The 12,526-nt window shown below is 36.7% G+C and overlaps 1 protein-coding gene across 4 annotated transcripts in view; it reads right to left on the bottom strand.

Moving 5' to 3' along the window:
* LOC139971638 (uncharacterized) overlaps nucleotides 1–12,526 on the bottom strand; it is a 62,084-nt gene that overhangs the window by 42,607 nt on the left and 6,951 nt on the right. For all 4 annotated transcript variants that reach the window (XM_071978285.1, XM_071978287.1, XM_071978284.1 and 1 more), the window contains exons 4-5: nucleotides 1,634–1,691; nucleotides 482–574 (exon numbers count right to left, since the gene is read on the bottom strand). In XM_071978285.1, coding sequence (XP_071834386.1) covers nucleotides 482–574; nucleotides 1,634–1,691 — 151 coding nt within the window. The remainder of the gene's footprint in view (nucleotides 1–481; nucleotides 575–1,633; nucleotides 1,692–12,526) is intronic.

Here is a 12,526-nt window from a genome sequence, read left to right on the forward strand (position 1 = left end):
AAATTCCTCGACTTCAGCAGACATTTACGGGTCTTGTTCTGGTTAACAGGGTAACCCGCTACATAAATTAACCTTGAGGCGTAGTTTGCTAATTGCCGTTCCAGGATGGTGATATGGAATGCCTCCGATCCCTGGAAGGTTGGAAGGTTCTGTGATCCGATCGATACAAACATTGAATGACAGTGAGGTGACAGACTGAAGATGATACAATTAATCAATCAGGAGATTATCTCTTTATGGGGAGAAAGATAAGTTCAAACTGCAATAAAGAAACAATTAATACCCTCTTCGTCATAACTAAAAGGTGAATGAGCATGGGTAAGAAAATTAACGCTATTCAGTAATTCTGTTCCAACAACATGGCCCAACCAAACATCCCCCACCCATCCCTCCCACCTCCCCATCATATGGACCCTATCCTATAATGGAATTCTTGGTGATGCCACTGGTACCACTCACAAAATCCTCTGTTGTAACTCACCACGCAGATAATGCCAAATTTATGACCAGTAAACTGACAAACTTCTGTCTTTTCATGGACATCCCAAATTCTTACTGCTGGGTTGTGTCCACACTGACGGAAAGAAGCAAAAAAAAGCAACACAACTAAACTAGTGTTTACTATCCACAATACAGTAAATATACAGGTAAGAATAGTACAATCACATATGCTCAACTAGTGTGTACTACCTACAATATAGTACTATCCACAATACAGGTAAGAATGATACAATCACCTATGCTAAACTAGTGTGTATCTTATAGTTCTAATAATGTGACTAGAATTACAGAAAAGTAATTCACTAATTTATGTGACACCTACTGTCAAATTGAATCGATGAGAAACTTGGGTTTATCTACTGCACAGTAATATATATGCCAAAAATTTAACATACAAATCCATTTGTATTATAGGAGATAGAAACAACAAACTTTCAAAACATCTGGTAGACAATAATAATTTACTAAATTGTCAAAAAAAATTAGCCACAGACAGAGAATGTTTGTAACACAAAATGTAGGTGAACTTTGAACACATACATGTACAAAGTGGTTAATGAAAACATTTCTGAGTTCATCAGCCAGTGTAACTGAACCCAAGAGTACAAGTTGCAGGCCTGGAAAATTGTTTTTACACGTCTTTTAGTGGGTCATGACATTTGTGTCTGTTACATGAGAAAGTTTCATATTAGACTCTTACTCTTAAACCAACTCTGTCAACAACAAAAAATATATATATATATATAGACACTGTTATAATCAAAATCATTCAAGCAAATTGCCTTTGTATGCAACACAATAGTTCAAAAACCATCATCCTTAAAAGGGAAGTAATACTTTAGCTCAATATACCATAAAGAATAATAAAATTAAATATCAAAATTATAGTTTCATTGTCCACATTCATCATAACTGTACTGTATATGTCTGGGTATATTAATTCAACACTGCACACGCTTCATGTCCAAATTTTTAGAAGTGTGCTGCCGCAGGACCTCAATGAGGAATATTTCAATTAAATCATTTATGTGAATTAATCAAAACATCCAGAGAATGAACACACTGGAGCATAGAGTTAAAGGACATATTGAATGAAGATAAAGAGAGAAAATAAAAATCACCACCAGCCTACCTCTCCTGAGACAAGATGTTTCCCATCCGGTGAAAATGCTATGGCTGTTATAGTTTTCCTGCAAAGATACAAGTGGGTTTTGAAAATTAATTCTTTCCACTTTAAATGGAAGTCATTTATTAATTGTTGTCATGAGATAACAATCCTTAGACAGAGCTACATTGTTAAACAGCACAGAGCACAATATATACATGTGTAAACTGTAGTATATACAGTGCTGTACACCGGTTGTCATATTTATATTGTCAATTTTGACAATGTTGTCAATTTATATTGTCAATTTATACCAATACTGTGGCCGAGTGGATAAAGGGGGGGGGGGAGGGGGGTATTTGAAGCAATGAGGCTTAGCGATTGGGAGGTTTCGGGTTCGATACCCGGCCATGTCAGAGTAATGTGGGATTTTCATAAAAGAGCAATCTACGGTTTTCCCCTCTGAAATGACTTTCTAAATTGAAAAAGATTCAAAATTTGAGTTAAATGTTGAATTGGGAAGCCACCTGACGTGTAAGTTGTAACCCATAAGCCCTTGCGGGTTTCTCCCACATCTGTGGTTGCTTAAGCGTCGTAACAATGAGAAATGAGACTAGATTATAGTGGTAAAAGTCTGGTGCTATATATATGCGATCACTATAATTTTTGGCATTATATCAAATAATAAGAAATATGAGAAACTATTTAAACTTCATCCCTTATACCTAAACTTTGAAAGACATGTTCAGTTTGAGATGGTCATTGGAGATCATACAGTACCAATCAAATTACTTCAACTTTCCCCATTCCAAAAACACAAAGTAGTTTGCCCAAACTTCCAAACCACCTCAAAATACAATTCAGCAATTTTATAATAATTCAGCCTAAAATCTAACCAGATTAAAATTGAATTGCCTTTCAATCTGCCTGAAATGTTCAGGAATTATAAATTCTCATTCTAACATGAATGCAACTTCCAACAAGAAACTTCTATTGGAAATGTATACATAATTTACGAGTGAAACACACCACAACTTTCGACTGGGCATAATATGTCATTTCTTTCCCATTCTATGTCAAACAGTCTCAAAATTTAAAGCATAGTTGAGTTATGACCTACAATATATATATCAATGACTGGAATAATTGATAGTAATTTACTGTCTGGGTCATTCTGTGCAAACAATGAACAAACAAGACACAGTTCACAAAAATAGGCCAAAGTATCTCAGGAAGGAAGTTTTTTTATTTTTTTTATCTCTTCGACAACCACTAAATCTACTTTCCTGTTTAAATAATTATTGATAATTGATCGATCACTTTAAATCTCGTGGCGAAATTCATATTGCATGGTTCTGATTGCAAATGATGTGTCAAAGCACATGACATTGAAGGTTGCACAATCTAATTCAGTAGTTCACCAAGGTACAGTAACTTGTACGTAATCCAAGTAAACTTGGAAAAATGCTCTCCATATATATCAAATTTAGAGTTTCACAAAACTAACATTTTTTTTTACAATAATGAAATATTGAACATTGGAGCAGCAGCAGCAGAAGAAGGGGGGGGGGCCTTGGATAGGGTCAGTTGAAAAGTGTGAGTCGATTGGAATATTGGGCATGCTGTGCACACAAACAGGATACCGTATGGTTGTGTTAAAATACTTTAGAAATCACTTCTGTTCCAAGAGCATCATCAATGTTGATGAGTGTTCATGAGTGTCTGTATGAGATGAGAGTCTCAACCTTGAATCCCTCTACAATGCTCAAGGTGTCCACTTGAACAGAATTTGTTAAAAACTCAATGTTGGAATTTTTGAATATCAGGAAAATGCCCTCAGTAGATAGAAAGAAGGTATATGACAGTATTACAGATCATTAGACATGAGTTTACTAAATGATGCATAATGCAAGGTCTAATAAATTGCTACTCATAATATTCAAAAAGGAACACTACAGTAACAGATCTAAACCCTTATAAACAATGTACATAGAAATTTAGAATTTCATAGATTCTATAGAAAATGAAAAGGATATTTACTGTACAGCTGTATGCCAAATGTAAAGGAACTGTGCATCTTCATCACCATTGATTTCACAGAAGACTGACATCCCACCATCCCCCCCCCCCTTCACCTCCACCAGTCCTTCAAAGTGTAGCAGCTATTCTCAATAGCAAAACATGTATATTACAAATCATGATACATGTACAGTGACAGACTTTTAACTGCAAGTAAGCCAAATTAAGAAATAAGTAATTTAAGGGGTTTAAGAGTAAAACTTAACCCGATTCCAATTTGAATGATGATAGAGAGCTGTTTTTACATGGAATTTGAACAAATGTACTGATAGGGAAGGTAGACCCCCTCCCCTCACCAATTTTCCATGAACAGTACACATTGGTATATTGTAACTCATTGTAAATTAATTATCATATTGGCAATGAATCTTATTCAAATATTTACTAAATACCATTCCTGTACATTGCACTCTAAAAATGATATCAACCTTTGAAGCAGCTGGTATTTGAGAGATCAGCGCTATGATCGTAAATCACAATGAGTATTACACTGTGAATTACACAACTACAACACAAGACAAGCATAATATAGTATCTACTGTAAACACAGGGGCAAATGGTCTTCCAGGTTTTATTATTGAACACCAGGATCTAAGGATAAAGCCCACATAAATGGAGGCACAAAGGATAGAAGGTCCACCAGCAGGGAACCTGGCAAGAAATGAAGCAAAATCAATATACTGTAATGTCTATCAAAGTATGAACAGTACCACAAGGGCTTATTTACCTTGTGTTTATATTTTTTCCCACTGAGGCCAAAACGTGACCATAATAGGGCAAACAATAACATTTACAATAACATTTAAAGCCCTTGACCAAGAACACTCATGCTGACATTAGCGCCTTGAGCACCCTGTAGGGTGGATATGTGCGCATTATAAATCTCTGTTATTATTATTATTATTATTATTAAATTAGGATGATCGTACAGTTAAGCCTTTTATTGCTTGAATCATTAGTCTCGATCCAGTGCTGTATAGTACATCACACAGTGACTGTCATATCTATAACTGACAAACCATGTACTGTTTACTTTATGTACATATTACCTGTTATGGAACTGTGTTTCTGTTTCAGCCATATGTTCTGTATTTAAACATACTGAAACTACAGTATTGGATACTTGTAAGTCTTTACCATATCGTACAGGAGTCCCTACCCCCCCCCCCCCTCCTCACTTTTAATTATCTTGGCCAATAAGAAGATTATGGCATTTGGTATTAAAATTGCTGCTAAATAAATACTCCAGAATTACCTAAGTTTTTTTTTTTTTTAAATAAATTGCAGTCATATTTTGAACAATAATCATAATTTTGTTAAAAACTCTCGCATAGCAGCTGCACCAGAAAGGTGCTAGACTGCTTGGAAATAGTTTATAATGCCTGCATTTTACATCATTTAGCTTAGAATAACAGGTGCATGTGAAATCTACACTTGTAAGTAACAAATGACCTTAACATACTGCACAGCTGTAATGGTTTTTTGCTATTTAATAATACAAAGTTTATTGTGGAAGGTGTACAAATGCAAAATTGATCATTTTCCAAGTTTTCATGTTTCATTGGCTACATACAGTATCCCCCCTCCTCCCCCCCCCCCAAAGGATATGGTTTCAACCATATCTTGTTGATCAGTCAGATTCAAGGTTACATGGAGGTCCACATGTTGCTTAAAGAAAAAAAGTTTTTTTTTACATACAGTTTCACTACCTAATGTTCATCTAAGACCAGGTTACTCAACCTGGGGTCCATGGACCCCTAGGGGGTCCTTGAAATTTATGTGGGGGTCCGTGAGGGCAAAGGGGTCCGCAGGGGGTTCGTGAAAAAATAAGGGTCCGTGAAAAAAATAAGGGTCAGCGAAAGCCGAAGTGGTTTGTGCAAAATGGAATGAGAGATATAGTGAAAGGCAGAAGTATGTACAGTATGCCTCTAGAAATCTAGGCTAGGCTAGCCGTCAATACGTCGGACCCTGATGATCAGACCGTATCGTCAGTAGTCGATAAATGTTGAATCGTGAGTTGAGTTCCCCGATGAAAACAAGTAATATAGTTTCTCATACAGAAGTGAGGTGGCTCTCAAGGGGAAGAACGCTTGCGCGGTTATTCGAACTGCGGGTCAGTGTTCTTGAAATGCTCAGAGAAGTTATCAAGAGTGATCACGCCGAGGCATTTATGAATGCCGAGTTCAAACCAAGTTAGTTTACCTTGTCGATATATTTTACCAGTACCTGTATAACAATCTGAACATGAAGCTGCAGGGAGAATCTGCGAACATCGTAACATGTAAACAGGCAGTTGATGCTTTTACCCGGAAACTCTCACTCTGGAGTGACAAGATACAAAGGGAAACTACAGTATGCTCCAGGAGTTGTCGGAACTTTCCATAGACAGATCACTAACACCAGAAATGAAGACTGTTATATTGACACACTTGAATGCTCTTCGAATTGAAACGTTGGAATGATTTGAAGATATTGCCGATGCAGATGAATATAGTTTTGTGCTCGACCCGTTTAGTGCCAAAGATGTTCCTGATGCGGAGGAACTCATCGAAATTCAACCCTCGATCAACAAAAGAAGATATTTTGAAAGGCATGGCTATGCTAAATTCTGGATTGCTGAAGGAGCATTGATAGCCCCAAATTTAACGAAGATCGCTTTGGAGAAAGCAATAATCCCTTTCGCAACTACATACTTGGCAGAATCTACTTTCAGTGCCGTTGTGCACATAAAAACTAAGTTCCGGAACAAACTCACAATTCATAATGACTTACGGATGGCCGTAACAAAGGTGAAGCCAAACGTACAAAAACTGGTCTCTGATGTACAGGCTCAAGGGAGCCACTGACTCTTGAGCAGAATAAGGACTGGAACCTAAGAGCTAGGTTTCTTTCATTCGGTTGGCTATATCATTTTTTTCCAATGTTTTCTTAGAGTTCCATTTGTTATGCGTTTTTAAGTCTCAAGAATAAAGACTGATTACAGAATCACGAGGAAGCTATTGAGCAATGCACTGAACGAGGACTGGAGTTCAATAGTAGCCCACTTTGGTAATTTCCAAGACTATATACACTTACAATTTTTTCATTTCGATGTAACAAAGATGAAAGGCAGTAGCACAGATCAAATCAAATTTTGGCCTATGCCCACCTAGTCCTGCAGGACTACCTGTACATGGGCGGGTTGGTTCCAGGGGGAAGACTAGTATGGTAAAACAGATTGGTGGTACATAATTGATGACTGAGTTGAAATTTGGTGGAGGAAAAGTTATAACTAACTTGGATTTGACAAAAAAAACGGTGCCATTTGCAGCTTTCTCTGACAAAGAAAACCCATAATTCTCCTGACCTCATGCAGAATCAACCAGTTTGTATCTGACAACTCATCGCTTACAAATTAAAATTTAAGTGGGAAATATATAATTTGAAAGGAAGAATTTCCAGGTAGGCCTAATGCCTAGCAATACTTGCAGGTTTAGGAAAACTGCATTCCAGGCCCAGAAAAAATGCATTTCTAAACATAAATTCTTGAACATAAATTTCGCATCTAACCCTCAAATATTGAAAAAATTTCAAAAGGGGAGGGTGTCCCCCCTCTACTTATACCCCTCCCCCATGCAGGCGGTCACTGTCCGGGGGTCCTCCAAACATTTCAGTTTATCTCAAGGGGTCCCTGGATAGAAAAAGGTTGAGAACCTAGGATCTAAGAGACTCCAATTCATGCAACAAATTCCAAACCCACACAACTCCTACCCATATCTTGGGTCAATTGTCATATAAAATAACAACAAATTTGTATTTGGCTTGTTTTCACCCGATATGGCCACCACAGAAAAACTGCCAACCCTGCACTCTATACAGTACTGTACTTCCAGGTCACGCTTCAAAGCACTTGTACTGACCGGTATGAACAATTCCAAAACTCTATCTGATGAAAACACCATATTCAAACGGTTCATGAACTGAAGTGGGATATGAAAGTACCGTAGAGAACACACAATGTGGATGTCTACTATGGCCGGTTTCATCACAGAAAAACTGGCACACCTGGGAGAATCAATTCTAATGTTTGAACAACCCTGTATACATAGATAAAGAGATGGAAGTGATGAGTATATATTGCAGCCAATCAACAGCAATGCATACTCTATGTTTGTCACAGTGTACTGTATGTAATATACATAGAATTGCTAGATACTGAATCATTTCTGTACTTTTTAACCAAAAGATGCAGGAAACATCCAGGGTCTTTCTGGAGATGGAGTGATAGTCATTCATTGGTGCTGCTTTCTACTTTAAGAGGATTAGTTTCTTTTGAACTAAATGATTGTGTTCACCATATGTAAGGAACATCTGTCAAAGTTTTAATCTCTTTTGATGCGTTGTTAAGCTGCCTTCCACTAATCTCATGTGAGCAATAGGCCTTCAGCTAATTGTATTTGTATGTTGCATTACTTCATGAGTTAACAACAAACCCTTTCATAAAATGAAATTGAATTTTCAAACATCTATGTAAACTAGCATGACTTTAATTTTGAAAATTATTCATGTGCCTTTTATGACAAAACTCATGGAATTTCATGATCTTACCATGTAGCAGTGGAAAGTAAATTAACCCAACTTGAAATGTGTTAGCTTGTCTCTCAACGAATTTTTCAGAAAAGTGAATTTAAATGATGACACTGTTGTACAGGTTAACGTAGTGTGTAGGTCACTTAGAGACATATTAAACTAACCAAGGATGTGCTCAGGAATAGTTGAGTGTCAGGTGGATTTGTGTGGCTAATGTGATCCATGTCCTGGGGAGGGGTCTAAGAGGTGGGGGTCCCTCTCCCACCATTGGATTTTTTTTGCAAATGCGGTATGCTTAGATGAAAAATGGTGCTATGTTATAAGTGTTATTATAATAGACAATAGATGTATAAGTATTATTATTATGTTTCCAATTCAATTCTGCACTTTTGTGCCAAGTATTCACCCATACAGTAGTTTGGTAATTACATGGTAAATTAATCATCAAGAATAGTAACTTCGGATTGGAAATGTTTAAGATACTGTTTGTGTTGGGCGGCATTCAGAACTGCCAGCGCCTGGCGTGAGCGCATCCTTGGCTAGCCTATACCAATATCAAAATGTGTTCAGATGTGACTCTCTTTCACCTTTCAAATAAAATTGACTAATGATACTATAGAATGACACTCGACACTACAACATCTGCCAAAGGCGTGCCATTGAAAGCTTTCGAAATATCAAAAATAATTGGGACTCAATTTACAGATAGGATACAAGGTGACCCATGATGTGTTTCTTCATCAGCCTGTTTGCAATAAGCTTTCCCACAGGACCTGGTCACAGACCATAACAGTGACACACAAATACTGTAGACCTGTACTGCTTGGTAATACCATCTGTGATTTCAAGTGAGAAACATGTGTTTAAGTCATTCTACCTGTGTGGATTATACACATTTCACGGAATAAACTGGCAAAGACATCTGGACATATATCCATCAAATGAAACATCGTAACCTACTGACCCCATTCGATATATTATACATAGAAAAGTAGATATAATTTCAATATCTTGGGATAATTTCAATTTTCAAGACACTTGTCTGTCTGATAAATTACAGTCAAAAAGTGATAAACATTTTCAGTAACGTCAAATCACAGAATACTTGTAATTTACGAAATTAACCATTTAACAAGTTTCCTGCATGTTCAGGAAACTGACACCCAATTATGATTTTCCAGACACAGGACACATTGAATGTCAAATGATCTTCAATCATTGGGAAGGACGTTATCAAAGTCAGATTGTTACAGCACTGTACTGACAACTGTTACACAGAATGAAGTTAAGTACTGCAAATCTACAATACATTTGCATAACAAGGAGCAGCTGTATAGGCTTATGTGTACAACTCTAGCACACATAAATTGATTCACTCTGTACCATCAAGTTTCAAAAATCAACAGCAATAATTATTTCATCTCCCTATATGTACACTTCTCCCCACATCAGATATGTGTGAGTGTGTGTGTGTGTGAGCAAACAAAGTATATATGTCGCTAACTCCTAGACCACACGTCCAATCATTTTCAAACTTGGTTGGTAGGTGTTTGACCATGTAAACTTGTGCCTGTGTGATTGAGGACATCATATTTCAATGATCATAGTTCAGTGGTCCAGAAAACTAAAAATTAGTTTTTAGCCATTTTCTGCATGCCATCATGTTGGAAAAAGGCATAAAAACCACAGGTTATTTAGAGGATGATGAGACAAATTTTATAATCAGACAGATGTAGGTGTTAAGGGCTGGGGTCAAAGGTCAAATGAGTTCAAAGGTAAAATTTGTCTACATTACAGTGCGAAAAAGCTTGTCGTGAACGCCTCCTAGACCATAAGTCCAATCGAGTTCAAACTTGGTGAATAGGTGCCTGACCATGTATACTCGTGCCTGAGTGATTGATAACGTTGTATGCCAAAGGTCAGTGTTCAAAGGTCAAGATATCTAAAAAGAGGTTTTTAGCCATTTTCTGCATGTCAACTTGTTGGAAAAGGCATTAAACCACATGATATTTACACAGAGAATGATGGGGCAAATTTGAAATAAGACAGAATTTAGGGTCAGGGTCAACTTAGGTTAAGTGAGTTAAAGGTAAAACTGGTCTAAATTGTGCAAAAAGTATTTCATAAACTCCTCCTTGACTGTACGTCAAATCACATTCAAACTTGTTGGGTAGGTGCCTGACCATGTACTGTAAGGTTGTGTTTAGGTGATTGGTGATGTCATAGGTCAAAGGTCAAATACCAAAAAAATGTTTTTAGCCATTTTCTGCTTGTCAGTATGTTGGAAAATGTCATTAAACCACAAGATATGTAGAAAATAACAGGAAATATTTATAAAAAGTACTTATGTAGTCAAGGGTCGAGGTCAAAGTAGATAGATGGCCATCTTGTTCATATTAGAGGTCAGTTTGACTATTAAAGGTTGATAAAGTAGTAAACTGAGTTATCTACAATTTTAATGCATTGTGATTTTGTTGTCTCATTTGTCAGACAATATTTTAAAAATGGGAAAAGCAGTACCGAATTGCCCATATATCCATTGCTTGGTCAGTGCTTCATAATTCTCGTCATAAAGGAGCTTTTTGAGTGATTCTAATAAAATTCTTAAACATTTTCCGATGCTGACACCCCATGACAGAGTACTGTATGTCACAAGCATGATCATGAAAGTTTCATTTCAAAAATTTAATTCAAGTCAACAAGTTTTTAGATTAGATCAATACTCCTCTACAAAAAGGGATTGGGGCGAGAAAAAAAAGTTGCAAACTAATATTTAATTACTTAATTACTCATTAAAATACATTTTGCTAAAAACAAACTTTAGGTTGTTGGGTGGGTGGGGGTGTCTTACAGTAGTTGTATAGTATAGCACAATGAGTACAGTGTGTGTCAAACAGTCATCAAGTTTGATAATATACAACCTACAGCTATATTTTTTACCACAATGCTGGTTTGATTCTTAGTTTAAAAATTTGCTCAATTCAAAATCTACTGCAATAATGATATGAAACAAAACTCCAAAGTAGCTTAAAAGCAATATGGAAAGAGTGGCTATCAAACTGAGTTCCTTAGCAAAACAGCCTGACAGATCAAGAAAGGAAACACTGCAAGCAAATACAAATTACTTTAAATGCCCTGCAGCTTTTATTGTAATACAAACCTGCCAAACTGTTCATAATTGACAATCCTAAGGCAGGGAACTTTCAAATTAAGGTATTAAATGTCCACTAGCAGGTAAATACAACGAAGACACTGGATAAACTGGTCTGATTTAACTCTTTATTGTGAAGTTCATGGCATACAATCCTTCTCTGTTTTTTCTTAACTTGTTGTTAATGTTTTGGTGTACTGGGAGTCTTCACCATCTGTCCAAAAAGTGATCAGAACTGTGCAAGATATTTTGCTGTACTGTACATAGAGAATTCACTGTAATTAATATATTAATTTTGTGTATGACATATCAAAATGCCAATCGTCCTACTGTACATGGTGGATATCCTGTATTTAACACAGTTCAGCTGCAAAGTTTGATGAAAGATAAGGTTGCTATTTGTATGTTATCTATGAAATTAAGCATTATTCAATTAAATTTTCATCGTTGCATAGGACTAAATTAACAACTTTCCAAAATTTCACTGTATCAACTCGCTTGTGACATCTCTCTAACTGTATGAAACTAACAATTGTACCACTGTAACACTAGCATATAGCAGCCTTACATGGCACCGAACCGATGCGATCAGAGTGTAAAAGCCTGATGGAGCTGTGCAAAGCACTGCTACTGCAGGTTAGCAATAAAATTTTTAGCCAAAAAAAGACTATTACTAATTTGTTGTTGTTGTTGTTGTTGTAATAATGGGAGGCAGACAAGCAGATTATTCTGCTACTGAAATAAATACTGGGAGGCCGCTTCAGACCTGGCAAACCCATCCTCCGGGGATGAGACCATTAGCTAAGAAGAAAGAAACCGCACCATGGTTCCCACTGTCACAGCGTATTTAAACGAAACCAGCAAATCTAAAGATTGATACATGATATTAACCGCAAGAGTGTCCAAGGGTTTGTGTTTTGATGGGGAGTTTATTGAACCAGTTCTCCTAGACAATGAATCACCAACCACAAAAGCCTCACAGTTAGTAAAGAGGACAATGTTTTAAATTGAAAAGAACACCAAACATCCCACATAGTTATCAAATTTCAAGACACCATTAAAGACTGCAAATGACAGTGATGTTGAAAATGACAAGAGTTGGGTAATGGACAATAAATCCT

The sequence above is a fragment of the Apostichopus japonicus genome, chromosome 8 (genome assembly GCF_037975245.1).
Source record: "Apostichopus japonicus isolate 1M-3 chromosome 8, ASM3797524v1, whole genome shotgun sequence".
NCBI lineage: Eukaryota > Metazoa > Echinodermata > Holothuroidea > Aspidochirotida > Stichopodidae > Apostichopus > Apostichopus japonicus.